Source organism: Trichosurus vulpecula, chromosome 8, assembly GCF_011100635.1.
Source record: "Trichosurus vulpecula isolate mTriVul1 chromosome 8, mTriVul1.pri, whole genome shotgun sequence".
NCBI classification, from domain to species: Eukaryota; Metazoa; Chordata; class Mammalia; order Diprotodontia; family Phalangeridae; genus Trichosurus; species Trichosurus vulpecula.
The window spans coordinates 37,487,384-37,509,247 of NC_050580.1; the positions used below are offsets into that span (position 1 = coordinate 37,487,384).

At 40.2% G+C, this 21,864-nt stretch overlaps 1 protein-coding gene across 1 annotated transcript; it reads left to right on the top strand.

Moving 5' to 3' along the window:
* Positions 1 to 318: 318 nt before the first annotated feature.
* Positions 319 to 21,668, top strand: LOC118830249 (cytochrome P450 2C23-like). Its single transcript, XM_036737172.1, has 9 exons — positions 319 to 510; positions 7,291 to 7,453; positions 7,772 to 7,921; positions 8,282 to 8,442; positions 10,158 to 10,334; positions 15,799 to 15,940; positions 17,129 to 17,316; positions 20,437 to 20,578; positions 21,073 to 21,668. Exons 1-9 carry the CDS (start codon positions 334 to 336, stop codon positions 21,252 to 21,254), a joined length of 1,482 nt encoding a protein of 493 aa, XP_036593067.1. The 5' UTR covers positions 319 to 333; the 3' UTR covers positions 21,255 to 21,668.
* The last annotated feature ends 196 nt before the right edge of the window (positions 21,669 to 21,864 follow it).

Below are 21,864 nucleotides of genomic sequence, written 5' to 3' on the forward strand. Positions count from 1 at the left end.
CACACACACAGGCCAACAGAAATTTGATTATTGATAGACTGTGACTGTCAACAAGATGAACTGGACAAAACACTTGCATACCTCCACTTTTCTTGTGCAATTTAGGGCCAGGTTAGATGCAGAAACATCCCAAGGAAACAAATCTATAGACATTCCTTAAAAACCTCTTGGTTGCTAAACTAATAAAAGTTAATGGAAAACCAATCCTACTTCCCTACAAGGACTATCTGCTTATTGGCTGGGCTTTCCCACCCCTTGTTATCTACCAATGACTATAAAAGTATGGTGACTGATTTGGTACCTCTGAAAACTGTAGGACCATCTTTTGGGGCAATGGATCCTTGGGGACTCAGCACGACTGCCCTCCTGGCTTGTGTCCTTTTCCTGATCTTGTCTCTATGGATGCAAGGACTCAAAAAGGGGAAGCTCCCACCAGGTCCCACCCCTCTTCCCTTTTTTGGCAACATCCTGCAGTTGGATGTGAAGAACATCATTACATCGTTCTCACAGGTAAAGGGGCTGGATTTGGGTTTTGAATCCTAGCTGCTTGGGTTGTGAGGGGAGACACAAAGGCTTCAAAGGAATAATTGAATCAGGACTCCTGGTGATTTAGAGTCCTAGGCCAGGGATAGTGTGAGTCAAAGGCTCTATGAGTGATATCTTCATTAGCAATGATGTCAGGCATGCATTGGTCATTTTGTCAAAACTTTGGTAGCAGAAGAAGAAATTCAACAACAGGACCAAATATTTATTATGCGTAATGCTTCTGTGGGTGCTGAAGACAAAATACAAGGCAAAAATAAACCAATTAATGAGAACTTCAAGATCTACTACGTGCCGGTCATTGTGCCAGACACAGGAGACAAACATATGGTGAATGCAACAATCTCTCCTTGAAAGGAAATACTTCCTGTCATCCAGGAGCTTATGTTCTACTAGAAGGATACAACAGACCCATAGATAAGCAAGTAGAAGGTAATTAGGGGATAGAGAAACCACTTGCAACTGGGGGACCTGAAAAAAGTTTCAAGTAGGAGAGAACACCTGAGCTGGACCTTGAAGGAAGTAACAGATTCTGATTGGAAGAGAGAGTGGGAATCATTTCCTGGCATGGGAAACAGTCTGGGCAAAGGCAAGGAACTGGGAGATAACATAGTCAGCAGGGGAGTCTGGCAAGAATGTAAAGCTTAGGATGAAGGCTAACACAAACTAAATCTGGACAATTAGGTTGGAGCCAGCTATGGAGGCACTGAAGTGCCAAGTTAGGGAGGCAGTTGGGAGCTCCTGAAGACTTTTGAGCAGAGGAATGACATAGTCAGAACTGTGCCAAGGGAATTTCAAATTGTTAGTTATGCAGATTATTCACTGCAAAGGAGAAATACTAGAAGCAGGGGATCGAACTTGGAAGCCATTGAAAGAATGGATAAAAAATATCATTTATTAAGTACCCACTATATTCTCAGTATCGTGGAGATAATACAGAATGAGAGATTTCAGCTGCAAATCACTAGGAAAGGCCTTGTGCTCTTCAGGGCAAATTAATAAAACTGAAGGTAATGCAGCACATTTAATGTCAATTCCACTGATAACAATCATAGCTTTTCTGACACCGAACATCTGGATAGTGCCCAGGACTTTAGTGGTGGGACTTTTCTTTTTTAGTCTTCAGTAGCTTTGGCTTCAGCACCTACAGAGGATTTTGCCAGGAAGTTCCTGCCAGGGCTGATGTTGGGGGAAGTTGGGATGGAAGTAGGAACAGTGGTCTGCAGGGCTGGGCTGCCATTCCTAGCAATCTTGGGCTTATCTGCTTGCTAGGGTCCATTGTTTAGTAATTGGTATCGGTAGTGGTGAGGAAGGTGCATCCCTTCTCCACAGTGATCACTCTTCTATTTGGCCTGGATTGGAAGCAGAGCCAGTGGTTCAGGGACAGGTGTCATTGACATGAAAGGGTCAGTTACGGAGGCTCTTGAGTTCTGGTCTATTTTCATCGGTTTCCAAGGGAATTTGGGGATGGTTTGATTTGTCTGTCACATTCCATCTTCTCTTTTTCTTAAAGTGACTTGCTATGTTAGGTAGTTTGAATGCCTATCTCAACCTATTAGAGTAGTCTAAGGAAGAGGAGATGAGAGTCTTAACTGGGTCAGTGGACAAGTGAGGAGGCAAGACAGAATAGATGTGGGAGATGTGAAGATAGAATCTACCAGGCTTGGCCATAATCAATTAGATATGTGTTGTAAGTAAGAATTAAAAGCCAACTATAAATCTGTGGCTGTCAAGGTGAATGGAAGTGCCTTCTAGAGAAGTCCACCTCTTGGATGCCCTCAAGAGAAGTGGGTAAGTTTGGAGGAAGGGGTAGTTTTAGGGGAAAACAAATTAGTTGCATTATGGACGTGTTTTATTTGCAATGCCAACAGGACCTCCAGGTTGTGAAATCAATTATAAGCAATTGGCCATGTGAGCCCGGAGTTCAGAAGAGATAAAATCTAGTCATGTAGCTGTGAGAGTCTTCTTTTAGAAATGATCATTGAAACCATGGGTTCTGGGATCAACTAGTTAGAGTGTGCAATGACAGTTCATGGGATCTGCAAGGCAGTTTATGAGATCTGAAAGAAAAAATGGCTGAGAAAAGAGCCTTAGTGGGCAGAAGATGTATGATGCTCCAGCAATGGGGATTGAGAATAAGCAGCCAGACAGGAAGCAGGAGAGGCAGAAGAGCCCAGTATGGACTCCAAAGCAAACTTACAGAAATACACTAGCCGGTTGTAACACATTCTTCCCCTATTTGTACAGTTGGCTTCTTTATTCTGGGATCCTAGAGTCAAATTGAGGTTCTTTGCTACCTGAAGGTCCTATGACCACAAGACCTAAAAATTTAGGGTGCATTGATTCTTTTCTCTGACCCTAGATCCTTCATGCTACATAATATCTGCCCTCCTTGTACCTCTGTTTTAACTCCAGTCTTCTGACAGCCTCCCCACTCCCACCATATTCTTGTTTTTAATATGTCTTTGCTCCTAAACAACCCACGGAATGGTAATGCCTGATGTACTAAGGGGGCCATTGTACAAAGGACACATATTTCTGGCTCTGCTCACTCCATTTCAAGCTTTTAGGCCAATATTTCTGAGTAATTTATCATGCATTATAATAATACATAAAATAATGTATTAAAAATTCTTTCCTCTCTCTTCTTTCCCACCTGTTATCAGTGATCCAGGCCATAAAAGCAGTTTCATTGAAGCACTTTGAAATTTTCCACCACGACTCTTGGTCATACATTTCGATCTATTTCAAAATCACTTCTTCCCCCCAAATCTTCCTAGATAAGTTTTGCTTCAAGGCTTTTGCTCCTTTGATGGATATTTAATTTGATTTTTCAATCAATTAATCAAAAACATTGATTAGGTACCTACTACATGTCACGGGCTATTCAAGATGCTGCCGATGGCAAACACACAAATGAAATAGTCTCTGTCCCTTTGATTTTTTTGCTGTTTAAAAGGAACAAAAACACATATAAAATATGCATACAGAAAACACTAAGCTAGTAGGCTATAGAGATAAGGCACTTACCCAGGGCAAAGTCTGTCTCAAAGCTTGTTTCTTAATGTTTCATTTGTATAAAAAGGAGAATTTTGGAGTTAATATCTAGGAAAACCTACGACCCAGAACTGTTTTGTGATTATTAGACAAATGTACATTGCCAGAATATTGCTAAGCCTGTAGATATGAGAATTTGCTAAACTGCTTATTAATCATCTGACACTAGAGTGAGGTCTTTAAGTGAAAGAGCATTTCTAAGAAAAGAACTGAGATCCTAGTGGAAGAATGACTATATCTCTCTGCATCGACACCTGGCACTTGACAGAGTTGGTTGATAAAAGAGAGGCTCTATATACCTCTCTATAGGTGCATATGTTGACTGAAAGGCAGAAAACTCTCAGGCTCCACCCATGGGAGAACTGAAGAAACTTCCATAAATTCCCAAGTAATGATATGAGGCCTTTCTGAAAGACCTTCTTCACTCCAACTGCCCTGGAAGAGCCCAGGATTGGAGTGGCTCAGTGATAGAAAGCAACCCAACCTAGTCCAGCAGATTTGCACATGACCTGCAGTGGGGCACAGTCTGGTTCAGCAATGGACTAGTCTTATAGCCCAATGGCCCAGTGAAGTTTTCTCAGAGCAGCTCACCCTATCAGCAGATCCACCCTCCAACTCAACCCATTTGTGAACCTTTGTGAGGGTAGACCCCCAAGGGTTCCAGAGTTGTGAGTTGTCCTCACCACATGTATCCCTACATCTGTGCCTCACTGCAATGGTATAATAATTTTGTGTTCATTCTCCTCATAGAAGTCACTTTAGCAGTCACTCCTTTGAGGACCCACGCTTTTAGTGTGGATCCAGATTGAGGAAGTAAGCCAATGAAGCAATGAGAGAATTTGCGAAGTAAGCAGAAAAACATGTGTTGAAAATAAATATAAAGTAATATTTTGAGGGAAAGGCACTAGTAACTAACTGGGGAGGGGCCAGGAAAGCCCTTATGTAGAAAGTGGCATTTGAGCTAAACTTTGGGAAAATTAGAAATTCTAAGAGTCAGTGACAAGGAAGAAGTATATCCTGGGCATGGGGACTACAAAAACTCTCAAAAAGCAAGGTCATTGGAGATAGTATTGTGTGAGAAACACCAAAAAGGCCAATTTGTCTGAACCATGGAATAAATGAATATGAATAATGACACTGGAAAGGTTTGTTCCACCCAGGTTGTGAAGGATTTGAAATGCCAAAGAAATTTACATTTGATCCCAAGGGTAATAGGGAATCATTGAAGTTTGTTGATCAGGGGAGTGAAATTGTCAGATCTGTTCTTATGTAGTGGTATCTTAGCCAGAAGGGTGGAAAAGGGTACTTATTTTAGGGTAAGAATCATGAATTTTATTATACATCTATTTAGTGTAGAAATCCTATGGATATTCAAGAATGATAATAGGCCAAGATATATGGATCTGGGAGTTATCTCCATAGTGTTTGTGAGGTTACCAAGAATGAGAGTTTAGAAAGAGAAGAGGGCGGAGCCAAGATGGCAGCTGGAAAGCAGGAACTTGCCTAAAGGTCTCCCCAGGACCCTCAGAACACCTATAAAAATGGCTCTGAATAAATTCTAGAACTGCAGAACCCACAAAATAGCAGAGGGAAGCAGGGCTCCAGCCCAGGACAGTCTGGATGGTTGCTGGGTAAGGTGTATCACACTGTGCTGGGAGCGGAGTAGAGCAGAGCCCAGTGTGGGCCGCCCGGACCAACCAGACCCGGAGCCAGGTGGAACAGGCTGTAGCGCCCTGAATCAGTGAGCTGTGGCAGTTACCAGACTTCTCAACACACAAACACCAAAGACAACAGAGAAGGTTAGTGGGAAAAACTGCGGGGACAGAGTGAAAAGAGCTCACAGTCGGCCACCGCACCAGGGGCAGCAGGGGTGGTGCAGCTTACAGAGGTACAGCTGCAGTTGCATCCGGGCCCAGGCCCACCTGGTGGGAGGAATTAAGTGTTGGATCAGAGCAGGAGTGTAGAACCTGCTTAGATCTGAGTCACGGTCTGGGTTGGTAGTTCTTGGGGGAGTAGGAGCACTGGTGTGGCAGAGCTTGCTGTGTAGAAATAGCTCTGAAAACAACAGTGCAGCCCCTCAAGCTTGGGACAAAGTACTCTCTACTCTACAAGTAGTCATACTCCGACGAAAAGCTCAAGGGTCAAGTAGTTGACTGGGAACATGAACAGGCAGTGAAAACAGACTCAGATTCAGACTCAGACTTTGGAATCTTTCTTTGGTGACAAAGAAGACGAAAACATACAGCCAGAAGAAGTCAACAAAGTCAAAGAGCCCACATCAAAAGCTTCCAAGAAAAACATGAACTGGTCTCAGGCCGTGGAGCAGCTCAAAAAGGATTTGGAAAAGCAAGTTAGAGAAGTAGAGGAAAAATTGGGAAGAGAAATGAGAATGATGCGAGAAAACCATGGGAAACAAGTCAATGACTTGCTAAAGGAGATCCAAAAAATACTGAAGAAAATAACACCTTAAAAATAGACCAACTCAAATGGCAAAAGAGTTACAAAAAGCCAATGAGGAGAAGAATGCCTTGAAAGGCAGAATTAGCCAAATGGAAAAGGAGATCCAAAAGACCACTGAAGAAAATACTACCTTAAAAATTAGATTGGAGCAAGTGTAAGCTAGTGACTTTATGAGAAATCAAGATATTATAAAAGAGAACCAAAGGAATGAAAAAATGGAAGACAATGTGAAATATCTCATTGGAAAAACCACTGACCTGGAAAATAGATCCAGGAGAAGTAATTTAAAAATTATTGGACTACCTGAAAGCCATGATCAAAAATAGACAGAGAAGAGAATGTGGTCCAAGATTGGACCATAGGGAAAACTCATGGATTTGTGGTTCAATATGGATTATGATCCAGAAAAGGATATTGATAAGGAGCAATCAGACAGGAGAGAGAGAGAGAGAAAGAGAGAGAGAGAGAGAGAGAGAGAGAGGCAGAAAGACAGAGAGACAGACAGAGATAGAGAAAGAGAGAGAGAGAGAGACAGAGATAGAGACAGAGACAGAGAAAGACAGAGACAGAGACAGAAAGAGAGAACGATTAGAGAAACCCAGAGGGAAGAGAGTATGTGGGAGAAGAAGGTAGTCAACAGTGTCAAATGCTGTAAAAAGGTCTAGAAGAATGTGGTTTGAGATAAGGCCATCAGATCTGGCTAATTAGAGACCATTAATAACTTTGGAAGGATCAGACGAAATTGAGTGTTGATGATTGAAGAAATACTGCAAATATTTCAGAAATGAGAAGAGAGGCAACAAGAGTAGATAGCTTTTGTTAGGAGATGGCAATCCCCCTTTGTATCCCGTGTGGCTTTTTTCCATGTCCTCCTAGAAATCTTCCATGGTTCATCTATCCAACAACGAACCCAGGCCCTTTTTACAATCTCTTTACGCCAGGTAGTACCAGTGGAACATACAGGGAAACTCTGCCTGAGAAAAATACTGTGCCATATAATGACAGGGATTTCCAAGAAGCAAACTAAAAGGAATGAGAATACTGCTTTGTTGTCCCACAGGTTATGCCTTTTCATACACAGAATTCATTAACAACATATGGTCCTATGTATGCATAGGTATACATATGTATACATGCATATAGCACATTATGAGGTAGTTGTGGGGGTAAATTCCAACTTTCTAGTTTCACTCTGAACCTATTCCTATTTTTTTGGCATTCTTTTCACAGCTGGCTGAAAAATATGGACCCATCTATACTATTTATTTTGGACCCCAGCGTGTTGTGGTGCTACATGGATATGACATTTTGAAGGAAGCTCTAATTGATCAAGGAGATGCATTTATAGACAGAGGAAGTATTGCAATATTTGAAGATGTAATGAAAGGAAAAGGCAAGTTTAGTTTATTCAAAAGAGTCATCGAAAGGCAAAAGGATATGGAAGAGTATATCCAGTAAAATATACCCCCCAACCCTCCCTGGAACCTAGTTACTGGTTTCACTTTTATTGTTCTATTCTCAGCACCTAGGACAAGACATTCATGAGGTCGGTTCCTCATACCTACCATGCTGTATTGCATTTTGGTTTGAATTGAATAAAATTAAACCTAATCAATGAATTAAGCCCAAAACCCCATGGCCCCTATGCACACTGTGCCGGTGACCCTCCAGTGTTAGAGTGAACAGTGTCCTATTCTTCTCCTTCGTCTAGGAGTTGTTTTTAGTCGTGGAGAGAGGTGGAAACAACTCCGCAGATTTTCCCTGATGACCCTAAGGAACTTTGGGATGGGGAAGAGAAGCATTGAAGAGAGAGTTCAAGAAGAAGCCCAATGCCTGGTGGAGGAGCTCCGGAAAACAAAAGGTTGGTTTTCAGTTCTTTTCCCCTGAGCATGTGGGGTCCAACTGCTCACCCATGCATAGTCCTAAATATCATTTGCTTTGGAAGTCATTCTAAAAGCCTCTACCTCGGTCCACTGACCAGACAATCACTCAGCTGGGGCAGAGAACTCCCTTCTCTCTTCTCATATTCAGGTATTATAAGCTTATCTAATTTCCTTATAAAGGGAAAAGGAAATTGTCCAGGAGAACAACATTCACTAGCCTTAGAGAAATTAAACACCATATCCAGGTATGGATAGAATAGATGTCTGGTTTCTATGTGATTGGACACATTTCAGTTAAAGCTGGTTTTTTCCTCTTTGGTAATTTTTCTCTACGTTAGGCCAGCCCACTGATCCTACCTTCATCCTTTCCTGTGCCCCATGCAATGTGATCTGCTCTGTCCTGTTCCGTGATCGATTCCAGTACGATGATGAGAAATTTCTGTATCTGATGACCATGTTAAATACTAACTTTCAGCTGCTTAACTCAACATGGATACAGGTAAGGCCAGAGCTGTCTTATTATTCTGTGGCTGTTTGCTGAGTTTCTGCTGGTAATAACGATCCAAAGCACTTTTATGATGCCCTGAAGGCTATTTATGGGCCAAAGTCCTATGGTGCATCTCAACTACTCTATTGATGGAGCCACATTGATTAGTGACAAGGACATGATCCTAGACAGATGGGATGAACACTTCTATAGTGTTCTTAACAGACCATCATTAATCAATGCTGAGGGTGTTGACCATTTAGATGAAGTATTCTACAATTAGAAACAAGCTAACCTGGTAGCCTAATGCTCGATAGAATCGCCCCGCCCCAACCCTCCAAAGCCCCATCAGATGCTGTGGTAGGAACTCACTATTTGACAAAAAGTGCTAGAAAAACCAGGAACTATTCTGTCAAAACAACACATAACATGAAGATTAGTTTCAAATTTATACATGACAGATTTAAAAGTCACATCACATACAACTTAGGGATACAAGGAAGAGACCTTTCAGATCTGTAAATATGGAAAGAGTTGATGAAAAATGAATTTAGAGAACTGCTTAAGATTTTGATGTATAACATTGAAAATTGTTGGTACAAAATCAATGCAGCTGGAATTAGAAGAGAAACTGTTACCTGATGGGAAATGTTTGCACCAATTTCCTCTGATAAATATACTAATGACAAGATTGATAAGCAATTGATTCCAATTCATTGGAGCTATTCACCAAGTGAAAAATGGAGAAAAGTTATGAAAAAGTATTTCTCAAAGGAAAGTGTCAAAGCTACAAACAACCATATGAAAAATTGTTGCAAAGCACCAATAACTAGAAAAGTGAAAAGTAATCAAATTTCACTCTTCTTTGGCAATGATAAAAGAAGACAATGATACATATTGGTGGAGCTGCAGAAAAACTGGCACATTAATATGATGCTGGTGGAGTCCTTCTGGAAAGCCATTAGAACCTCTGCCTCAAAGGTTGACAACCTGCATACACTTTCAATTAGCAATTTCTCTCTTAGTTTTAGCCCCTATAAACATAAAAGAAAATTGAAAAGGACTCATACTTACAAAAATACTCATAGTAGCTTTTTTTGTTGTAGTAGAGAACTGGAAAGTGAGGGGCGTTTGGGAATGGTTGAAAAATTATGTTACATTGATGGGGTACTATTTTACTGAAAGAAATAATGAAAGGGATCTGTTCAGAGAAGCCTTGGAAGAACTGTATAAACTGGTAAAGAGTGAAATGAGCAGAACTAGGGGATCATTTTATATGATTACAACAACATTGTGAAGCAAAAAACTTTGAGAGACTGAACTATTCTGATCAGTCCAGTGACCAACATTGATTCTAGAGGACCCATGCTGGACCACGCTTTTCTCTCAGACTAGTACAACAGACCTTTTCTGTCAACCTTCCAGGTTGTCTTGGGCTGGAAATTTGTTTCACTTTGTCGTTTTGTGGGTTCTGCTCCTCTAGAATTTATTTAGAGTCATTTTATAGGTATTTGGAGGGGTTTGGTGGAGAGCTCAAGCAAGTCCCTGCTTTTACTCTGTCATCTTAGCTCTGCCCCCAAAACACTTTTTTGTTAACAAGAAATTTAACTAAACTTATAAAGAAATGCGTTGCCTTTGAATAGAGCATAATAGTTTATAAGTAGAGATATAACATTGTCCATGATAGTTAATTCACATGTGTTTGTTTGGGTTTTGGGGATGTGTAGCTCTACAACTTCTTACCTAGGTTCAGAGTGTACCTCCCTGGAATCCATAAAAGATATATGAGAAATGTGCAGAAAATGAGAAGTTTCATTTTGGAAAGAGTGAAGGAGCATCAAAAGATGCTGGACCCCAGCAACCCTCAAGACTACATTGACTGCTACCTCTCTAAAATGCAGCAGGTAGGATGCATGGGGGAAGCACCTTGCTCCTTGAGCAAGGCTGATATTCCAAGGATTCTTACAGTCTACTCTCTTCAAAGCATAGGAAGGGACCTCAGAGAGTCTTAAGGTATTCGTGTTCCCTAAGGATGCCATTGGCTTTCTAGTAACTGGGCTTTGGTCTGACCCTGTCCTTATTTGAACTCTGTAAGGGAAATGAGATTGGAAGACTTCTGCTTTGCTGGGTGCTGAGCTGCTGATCTGGGCTTTCCTGTTTGGAGGAGGATATTTTATTGGAGAAAGGCAATAGGAATCAATTAATAAACATTTACTGAGTGCCTACTATGTGTCAGGTACTTTACTAAGTGCTGAAGACACTAAACAGACAAAAGAGAGCTTACAATCTAATGGGGGAGATAATATACCAACTAATGCATACAAAATAAGCTCCAAACTGGAGAATTGGGGTACAGAGCAGGACTTGGAGTCAGGAAAGCTGAGTTCAAAGCCAACTTCACACACTTCCTAGGTGTGTAATCCTGGGCAATTCATATCACCACTGTCTGCCAAGGGTTCCTCTTCTATAAAATGGGGATAATAGCATTTATCTCCCAGGGTGATTGTGAGGATAAAATGATATGTTTTTAAAGCGTGTTGTTAACTTTAAAGCAGAGGCAGCAGATGGCTCACTGGATTGGACATTGGGCCTGCTGTCAGGAAGATCTGAGTTCCTAGCTGTGTGACTGTGGGCAAGTCACTTAACCTCTGATTGCCTGCAAATGGATCCGCTAAAGAAATATCCCCAGTATCTTTGCCAAGAAAACATGAAAGGGGTTTACGAAGAATCAGACATGACTGAAATGATTGAACAACAGATAACAAACTTTAAAGCATTATATACATTCTGGTTATTACTAGCTCCCATAAAAACACTCAAATTAATTTCCAGAAGAGGGCAGCTTTATTTTGCTTCACAGAACTATCAAAAAGATTCAAAAGCCTCCAAGAATCCTACAAACAAATTCAGAAAAAATAAAGCGCTCATAGTATTCCATCCTCTCCCCTGAGGATGAAAATTTACTCATAGTTGCCATCAGGACATCAGTCCAACATTCCAGTTAATCCTTAACTATCTCCCAACCCTCCATACTTCCACTCAGACTGATTGAAGAAGATAGGTGGTGGTATGGGTAGGATACAGAGCCTGAAGTCAGAAAGACGTGTTCAAATTTGGAGTCAGACACTTTATAGTAGTGTACCCCCGGGCAAGTTACTTCACAACTGTCTGCCTCTGTTTCTTCAACTGTAAAATGGAGATGATAATAATATCATTTACCTGCTAGAGTCATTGTGAAGACCAAATGAGATGATATTTTAAAGGTGCTCAGCACAGGGCCTGGCACACAGTAGATGCTTGATAAATGCTGATTTTCTTCATTCTTTCACAGTCTAACCCAATAGATGAAATTTCCTCTAGAAGGAACAATCATTTTGGGAGGGCTGCACAGGCAGTCATCTTTCCCATTGAATCTAAACTGTCCAAATAACTCCTGTCAATGGAGGAGGAGGCTGTAGGAGGGAAGAGAAGAAAGTGAATGTCTTCTTCCCATTCCCACGTAGAACCCTATTGTGGAAGTAATCCTTAACCCTTTTTTTCTCTATTCACACCACAGCCACCCTAGTTCGGTTCAACATCATCTCTCACCCAGACAATGACAGTTCTCTCTTAACAGCTCTCCAGGCATCCAGACTCTCAATCCATACTTCACAAATCTGCAAAGTTAACATGCATAAAGTGTAAGACTTACTGAGTTATATCTAGGATGAGGAAGCTTCAGAGCTCCTAAGACACATTACAAATTTGTCTGATTGGCTTTTAATACTCTTCCCAATCTGGTTCAACCTTCTCTTTCTAGGCTGGTTACATATTTTTCCCTCTCACAGCCCTCTATGCTCCAGCCAAAATGGCTTCCTTGTTGTTCCCTGTACATGATATCCCATATTTTGCCTCTTTGCCTTTATACAGTCTGATCCCCAAGCCTAGAATGCCCTTGCTCACCTTCCTCAACTCTTAGCAGCTCTAATATCCTTCTACACTGAGCTGCTACCTCCTTTAAGCATTCTTCCCTTATTCCTCCTGTTGTTGTTGGTCCACTCAAAATTCTCTGTATATTTATTTTGTACAGATCCCACATATACTTATCTTTAAATGTGTTGTATTCCTTAAGCAGAATGTAAACTCCTAGATGATAGAGACTATCTTATCTTTATCCTTTGCATTTATATCCCCACTACCTCATACTGTGCCTGGCACATAAGGGATATTTCTTGTATATTTGCTGATTGAGTGATTTAATATACCGATAAAAATGTTCACTAGAAAGTTTCTTCCAGGTTGAAGACCTGGACTCCTTTAACTGCCTCCCTAGATATATTGTCACTTTGTTCCTTTTGCCTCTATATTTTATTTCAGTGGCCCTGAACCAAAGGGAGATATTTTTAAAAATAATGTTGAATTGACATAAAAGTATAAGTGTATTGATTTCGTTGTTTAATCTTTTCTCATTAATTTATTTACCTTATGCTTCTCTGGTTTGAAGTTTTCCAGGTCAAGTACTTGACTCACTTTGAGATTCATTTAAGGAAATGCCTGGAATACACCCTTTTTTTCTATAAGTCCATTTTCTTTTTTATGGTTATAGCGTTTTATTTCTCCCCAATTACATGTTAAAAGAATTTTTAACATTTTTTTGAAAACTACAAGTTCCAAATTCTCTCCCTTCCTCCTTCCCCACCTGCACATTGAGAAGGCAAGCAATTTGATAGAGGTTATACATGTGTAGTCATTCAAAACACATTTCCATATTAGTCACTTTGTGAAAAAAAAATAGACAAAAAAACTCAAGAAAAATAAAAGCATAAAAGTATGCTTCAATCTGTATTCAAACACCATCAGTTTTTTCTCTGAAGTCCATTTTCTTTTATCAAATATTTATTTCCTCCCACCAATGAAGAAAAGAAAAACAAAAACCTTTGTTAACAGATAAGCATAATCAAAAAAATAAATTTCCATATTGGCCATGTCCAAAAATATGTGGCTCATTCTGCAAACTAGTCCATCAACTCTCTCTCAGAAGGTAGGTAGCATTCCTCATCCCTGGTCCTCTGTGCTCATGATTGATAATTGAATTGATTTCAGTTCATTAATCTTTCAAAATTGCTCATTTTTACAACGTTGATGGCTATAAGTCCATCTTATTTTGTGCATGATTATGCTCATATTTTCAGGATTACTTATTTTGGTCTACGACTCAATCTCCTTTGATTTTAATATTATTGTTTTCCAATCTTTTCTTTGATTTCTCAGAGAGGAGGAGTAGTCCTGAGCTATCCAAATTTCTTTTCCTTGATAAGTGAAGGGCTTTGTTTAGTGTCAAAGATTTATTGTTTGATCACTACATTTCTTCATGTGTTAAATCTGATGCTTCTTTTTGTTGGATAGCCTCTGAATTCTATCAATATATATTTTGTCCTCAGTTTTTTAACATTGGGCATTTTTCATTATTGAAGTATTATATTCAGGATTCAAAATTACTTCTATATTTCTGAGATATGAAAGATCCTTAAATTATTTCATGTCCTATCTTTAAGATCACTTTGGCTTGTAGAGAGCCAATGTTTTCCAATATTGTTGTCTCTACATTTGGTGCCAAAATTTCTCTATTTTCTGGTACCAAATCTGCTAGTTTCACTTTTAAAAGAATTGATACAGCTTTAGGCACATTGTTCATCATATGTTCTAAATTGTCTATTCACTGTTTCATTTTTGAGACCTGCCATTTCAGCCCACTCTTCATCTTTATTTGTTCTTTTAATTTTTTTTCTCTTTGCGAAACACTTCAATAATAATACCTATAGTATTTGTTATCATGCTACTTTAAAAATATTACATCACTTGTGCTCACAACAGTCTCAGGAGGTAGATGATATTATTATCCCCATTTTAGAGAAGAGGAAATGAAGGTAGACAGAGGTGAAAAGACTTACTCAGGGTCACAAAGCTAGAGAGGTTTGAAGCTGGATTGGAACTCAGGTCTTCCTGACTCCAAGTCCAGCACTCCATCCATTGTGCCACTTAGCTGCCTCTAAGGTATTGTTCCTTTATTTCTGAGAGTCATATAATATTTGCTGCATTCTTCTCTTATTTATCAGAGATGTTTAAATAGCCGTTCCTAATTGTGTAGTCCATATTCATTGTTTTATATCCTGGTCTAGATTATTTGCTCATTTTCCCTCTTCACGAGTTTCACTGCCGGTTGATTTGAGTAGAAAATAAGCTTCTGTCCAAACTTTGTCTCAGGGCCCTCTCCCCCCCCTTTTAAACCACAGACAGCTTCATTTCTGTTCCAGGTAACATGCTATTAGGTCTTCTCTCATTTGGGCCATTCTACCATCCACCCTTCTTCATTTTAGCTTGAAAAAAACCACTTCACCTCCCTAGGCCACCATTTCTTTTTCTGGAAAATGAGTGTGTAGGGCCAAGCAATCTCCAACGTTCTTCCAAGTTCTAAAACCTATGAGCTTACATATTTCATAGAATTTCACAAAATCCATGAGTTGGAAGGGAGCTCAGCAGCCACTTAACTCTAAGGGTTGTCACACAAATGGATTAGAATGCTTTTGCTTCTCCATTCCCAGGAGACAGTGGTTTGAAATTATAGAGACACACTTAATTTCCACATGATGGGAATAATGTCCAAGACTGGAATGAAATTCTTCATTAAGTAGCAAGTTTCCCATCTGTGAAAATCTTTAAGCTGAGACTGGATGACCACTTAAGGGAGAATTTTGCAAAGGAAATTTCAGATCAGTCACAGCTTGGCTGGTTGAATTTCATTTTTCTCTACAAAATTTGAAATTCGTTATTCTCCACCACAAAACATTTCTCTCAATTCCTCATTCTAAAAATCTGAACTTCCTTCTTGTTTCTGTTGTTTTATGAGGATGCTGTCCTAATTTGTGGTGAAAATATCACTATAAGAGGTCACTTCTCAGGTCATTAAGGTTTTAAGTGAATTACTTGATCAGGTCCTCTCCTTGCCATACATATCACTGATAGTAAATAGATACCTGAAAGGGATCCAGCTCTCTCCTGTTACACATGAGGAAACTGGGACCTTGAGGTATTAAGAGACTTTCCCATGGACACATACACACCTCTTAGTTGAGGCTAAATGTAACTTCAGGTCTTCATTCAAAGTCTAGTTCTCTCCCCACTATGCCATATTATTTGAGGGGAAAGAGGTTGCCTGGGAAGGTCAAGCCTATGGTTGGGCAGTGAAAGAATGAGGGCATTGAGAAGGTTCTTGTCTCATAGGGAAATGAAGGTGGGGGAGGGCTCCTAGGACAAACTTTATGTACTTACTAATTAATGGCTTTCCCTGTTGTCTCTCATTACTTCATTTATTTTGTACCCCTCTTTTAGGAAAAAGATAATCCCCAGTCAGAATTTGACTTAGAGAATCTAGTAGTGGCTGCAGCAGATTTATTTGGTGCAGGAACAGAGACAACCAGTAGCACTCTAAGATATGGCCTGCTGCTCTTTCTGAAACATCCTGAGGTCCAAGGTAAGGTACAGGAACTGCCATGCTTACAGACCAGGTTTGCTTTACCAGGCTAGTGTCTTGCTTGGGAGCTGGCCCCACTTTCCCACATTTTGGATTTGCATGACTCCACACAGAAGAGCAGCATGTCAGACAGTAGCATATTTCAGAAAACAGGACACTTGAACAAGACCTGTTAGTTATTTAAAAATGTAGAAGTCTGTCATGGGGAATTTGATTTACTTTAACAAATATGTATAAAGCTCTCCCTGTATACCCTCAGTTCTATGCTTAGGATACAAAGGCTCAAATGAAACACTCTCTTTCCTCAAGTGGCTCACATTTCTGCCAGGGCTGGTTCTGCTGGATCCAAAGAGGCAGAACTAGGAAACGTGGATAGAAATTGCAAATTGACAAATGGAGACTTCATGTAAGGAAAGACTTGCCAACTATTAAAGTTCTCCCAAAGCCCATCCAGCTGCTCTGCAGGTAGTGGGTTCTCCCTTATTAGAGGTTCTCAAGCAAAGGCTGGATCACCTTTCCTTCCATTAGAAACAGGATTGCTGTTAAACTATGGATAGCCCTAGGTGAAAACAGGTCATTTCCAATGCTGAGATTCTATGCCTTAGTAACTTAGGAAATTGAGACAGGAGCTGAGATACATGTGTGGTGAATGGTTTAAATGATGGTGATAATGTTATCACCAGCACTACCAAATTTAAGTGAAGGTATCTACTTTCTTTGACAATAATGGGTGGCATCATGTCAAGGATTTAAGGTTTGCAAATCACTTGACACACATAATTTCATTTGATGCCCTCTGGAGGAGGTGCAGATATTATCTCTATTTTTATGAATCATAGGATAATAGATTTAGAGGTTTAGGGAACCTTAGAGGACAGGTAATTTATGACTCACATTTTTCAGATGAGAAAAATGAGGCTTAGATAAATTTAGTGAATCGCCCAAATTTAAACAGATAGTGTCTACAGAATAAATAATAAACATGGTTCTTCCTGAGTCATATCCACTAAGCCACAGAAAATCATCCCATCACTGCTGCTAAAGCCTCTGCATTCTTGACTGAATAGAAGGCGGGTACTGAGAATCATCTTTGGTCATCTGATGAGGTAGATACTCCACACAGGCTCTGTTGGGCATTCCCAGGAGACCAAGAAGCTCAGGGGTTATTCATATTTTTTGTCCCTGCAGCAAAAACTCATGAGGAAATTGATCGTGTGATTGGACGTAATCGAGTTCCTTCCATAATGGACAGACAAAATATGCCCTATACGGATGCTGTGGTCCACGAAGTGCAAAGATTCATTAACCTCACACCTGCCAGTTTGCCCCATGCAGTAACCCAGGATATCCAGTTCCAAAAATATGTCCTCCCCAAGGTCAGCAGTCATGGGGCCGTGGGATCAGGTCTTGGAAGCGATCATATATATCATCTGGTACAGTGATCTCATTTTAGACATAAGAAAATCGAGTCTCATTGTCATGATCTCACCTGATATTCCCTTCAGGCAGTCTTTTGTTACATATAGGTAATTTTGATGTGGTGCTAAATGAAAAATGAGGGGAAAATGTCTACTTATCTTGGTTCTCCCTGGTTCTCATTCACCACGGCAACACCGGAAAGGCAATGTACAGGAAAAATAGCAGAGTGAGATTGGTCAGGTGAAATTTTTGTTTAGGCCCTTTTCTTTCACTAGGCAGTAAAGTGGATTGTGTGAATACTATTATCTGTCCCATTGTGTAGATGGAGACACTGAGTATCAGGTCAAATGACTTGCCAAAGGTCATTTAAAAATGTTGGAGTGGAGACCAGAACCTAGGTCTTTAGACTCTAAAATACTGCTTTCCATGGGGGGCTAAATAGGCTTTGATTGAATTAAATTGAATTATATTGAAGTTTCCTAGCGATGGTTCAGCAGAAGTATTCTCCGTCAAAGAAAGAAGAAGTGAGCATTCCACCTAATTTCACCTTTAGTATAGCCGATTGAGTGCATTGTTCAGTTCAAATCATCAAGACTTCAGAAAGAACCAAGTATGTGAAAATTTCCGGGCCAAGTGCTGTTGCCAAAATGCAAGAAAAGAAGGGTATTTGACCATTGAGGACTTGGGCTTCTCTTGGAAGGAGCACAGTTTTTAACCAGAAAAGTCCTCCCAAAATATAATTTTTTTCTTATGATGTGATTTTATTGGCAGAGTGGCTTCCTGCTGAAGAAAGTCCCTCAGGAGGAAGGCTGGTCTGGCCCTAGAGTCTTTTTTTTATAAATTTATTTTTTATTTTTAGTTTACAACATTTAGTTCCACAGGTTTTGGGGTTCCAAATTTTTTCTCCCTCCCTCTCTTCCCCAATCCCCGCCAAGATGGCATATAATCCAATAGAAGTTCTATATATACCTTCACATTGAACTTATTTACATAATAGTCCAGTTGTAAAGAAGAGTTATAACCAATGGAATGAATCATGAGAAAGGAGAAACGAAACCAAAAAGATGGAAAAAAAGACAGCAAATAGTTGGCCTCAATCTGCATTCAGACTCTATAATTCTTTCTCTGGATGTGCACGGCTTTTTCCATTGTGAGTCTTTTGGAGCTGTCGTTGAACCTCGTATTGATGAGAAGAGTTAAGTCTATCAAAGTTAGTCCTTACAGATACCTTGTGTCTGTAATTGTGTGTAATGATCTCATGGTTCTGCTCCCCTCACTCAGCATCAGTTCATATGAGTCTTTCCAGGTTATAATGAAGTCCGTATGTTCCTCATTTCTTATTGCACAATATGTATTCCATTACATTCATATACCACAATTTGTTTAGCCATTCCTCAACTGATGGGCATCCCTTTGATTTTCAATTACTTGCACCACAAAAGAGCTGATACAATAAATATTTTTGTACATGTGGGTCCATTTCCCACTTGTATGATCTCCTTGGGATATATCCCTAGAAGTGGTATTGCTGGGTCAAAGGGCATGCACATTTTTATAATCCTTTGGGCATAGTTCCAAATTGCTCTCCAGAATATCTGGACCAGTTCACAACTCCACCAACAATGTAACAATGTTCCAATTTTCCCATATCCTTTCCAGCATTTATAACTTTCCTATTTTGTCATGTTAGCCAATCTGACAGGAGAGATATGGTACCTAAGAGTTGTTTTGATTTTCATTTCTCTAATCAATAGTGATTTAGGGCATATTTTCTAATGACTATAGATATCTTTAATTTCTTCCTCTGAAAACTGCCTGTTCATATCCTTTGACCATTTCTCAATTGGGTAGTGACTTGTATTCCTATAAATTTGGTTAAGGTCTCTGTATATTTTAGATATGAGGCCTTTATCAGAGACACTGGTTATAAAGATTTTTCCCAGTTTGGTGCTTCCCTCCTTATCTTTGTTGCGTTGGCTTTTTTTATACAAAAAACTTTTCAATTTGACATAGTCAAAATTATCCATTTTGCATTTTGTAATGCTCTATATCTGTCTTTGGGTCATGAATTCTTCCCTTTCCCATAAATCTGACAGGTAAACTATTTCTTGCTCTCCTAAGTTGCTTATAGTATCAGCCTTTATTCCCAAATCATGAACCCATTTTGACTTTATTTTGGTATGTGGTATAAGATATTAGTCTATGCCTAGTTTCTGCCCTACCATTTTCCAATTTTCCCAGTAGTTTTTGTGAAATAAGGAATTCTTAACCTAGAAGCTGGATTCTTTGGGTTAATCAAAGAATAGATAGCTATGGTCGTTGACTATTGTGTCTAGAATACCTAACCTATTCCACTGATCCACCACTCTGTTTCTTAGCCAGTACCAAGTAGTTTTGTTGACTGCTGCTTTATAATACAGTTTACTATCTGGTATGGCTAGCCCACCTTCCCTAGCATTTCTTTTCGTTAATTCCCTTGATATTCTGGACCTCTTGTTCTTCCAGATGAATTTTGTTATTATTTTATCCAGCTGGCCCTAGAGTCTTTAAGCATTGCCTGGGTCACTGACAATTCATGTGTCCTTCTCAGAGTCACACAAGCAGCAGGTGTAGACCTGAAGTATAGACCAGGGAACTGAGCGGGGAGAGACCACAAAGAGCTCAGGGCCTTAGCCAAAGCTTCCTCTAGGAGGGGTTACCCAGTAAATCAATCCTTGAAGAAAGTTAGGGATTCTAAAAGGCTGAAGTGAGCAAGGAGTGCCTTCTAGCCATGAAGCATGGCCATATAAAGGCATGAAAACCAGAGAGGGAGCTTGTGGATGGGAAACTAGTTGGTCCAGTTTCACTGGAACCCCAAGGAAGGCATGATGGGGATAATAATGGGGACACCAACTTGGAAAGCTAGACTGGGGCCTATGCAGATTCTCAATGGCTAGAGATCCCAGTCTATACCATACACAAAGAAGTGTGTATTTTGTACAAGGGACAAAAGGGAGCCACCGAAAATTTTTGGTACTGGCATAAGCCGGGATATTCATGATGGTGACTGACTCTCCCATGAAATTTCTTCCCTCTAGGGCACAACAATCTTCCCCCTGCTCTATCCAGTTTTGCATGACAGCAAAGAGTTCCCCAACCCTGACCAGTTTGACCCCCAGCACTTCCTGGATGAAAATGAGAATTTCAAGAAAAGTGACTACTTCATGCCTTTTTCCATTGGTAAAAAGAAACCCTTCCCATCTTTACCTCTTACTCTAAAAGGAAAATCCTATTCCCCCTCCCACCCTCCTCCGGCTGAGCCTCCTCTTGGCAGTTCTTCTGAGGACACACTGCTCTGCTGTGGCGTGTGACCCACTGCCTTTTCTAGTATTTCTGTGGCTTGGCTTCTTCTCAGACCCCTCAGTTGATGAGTTGAGCCTCTTGGCTGGCTCACCTGCCCCCTTATTTTAGCGGAAGTCTGACTCCATTGCAAAGTCCACTGCTCGAGGGCTCACCACAGGAGGAATGGTGTGAAGAGGGAATGCTTTCTTGCTCCCAGTGACCATTAATGGCTGGAATATAACTCATAATAATAATTCTTGCAATTTCTGCCCACGTACATCCTCATCTTTTACTCATTTCCCCATTATTGTCTTGGTCCAACAAGTGTGTTTCACTTTGGCTGACGCTGATATTCCATTAAGGTTTCTAAGCACCATTTTGTTTCTTTCTAGGAAAACGGTCTTGTCTTGGAGAGGGCCTGGCGAGGATGGAGTTGTTTTTGTTCCTTACCACCATTCTGCAGAACTTCACCCTCAAACCAGTTGGTGATCCAAATGAAATTAGCATCAAGAGTAAACGTTCTGGGTTCATCACTCTTCCACCACATTACCAACTATGCCTTCTTCCTCGCTAAGGAAGAAGACAAAGCTGATTTGGTAAATTAGCCAGCTGGTTTCATTGTCTGGATTCAATACTCTCATATTTTTGATTGGAATCCCCTTGAGGAAAAAAACAATTCCCACCTAACCATTAAAATGGGTCTTAATTTCCAGAGAGAAGACAGGCTAGCAGGGTGCCTTGTGTGTCATTATGTAATAAGGGCCGCCTTATTCACGTGCAGCTCTCTCACCAATGTCTCCACCATGCTCTAATTCACACCCTCATTTCCAGTTTTAGGGTATGAAGGAAGTTCTCTAAAATATTCCCCCAGAAAACCCATATTAGTTTGTATGTTTCTTTTCAAATATCCTCAAGGATGATTTTATTTTCTATTGTGTAGATTTTGTTTGTGAATTGGGGTGTAATAAACACAGCTGTTGCTAATGACTCCTGAGGTGCAAATGTGTGCCTGAACTTCCATACACTGAGGATTCATGACTTCAGAAGCAGCAATATGGAAGGAGCCCTGACTTTGGGGGTGGAGGAACTGGAACTACTCCTGCCTCTCATGCTAACCCCTGTGTGGCCTTGGACAAGTCACTTCCTTATTTATTCTCACATCAGATTCTTTATCTCCACAATGA

Coding starts and splice junctions, on each gene's coding strand:
- LOC118830249 (XM_036737172.1), top strand. CDS start 334: ATGGATCCTTGGGGACTCAGCACGACTGCCCTCCTGGCTTGTGTCCTT. Junction 15,941..17,128: donor GAAACATCCTGAGGTCCAAG/GTAAGGTACAGG, acceptor TTGTCCCTGCAG/CAAAAACTCATGAGGAAATT. Junction 20,579..21,072: donor CTTCATGCCTTTTTCCATTG/GTAAAAAGAAAC, acceptor GTTTCTTTCTAG/GAAAACGGTCTTGTCTTGGA.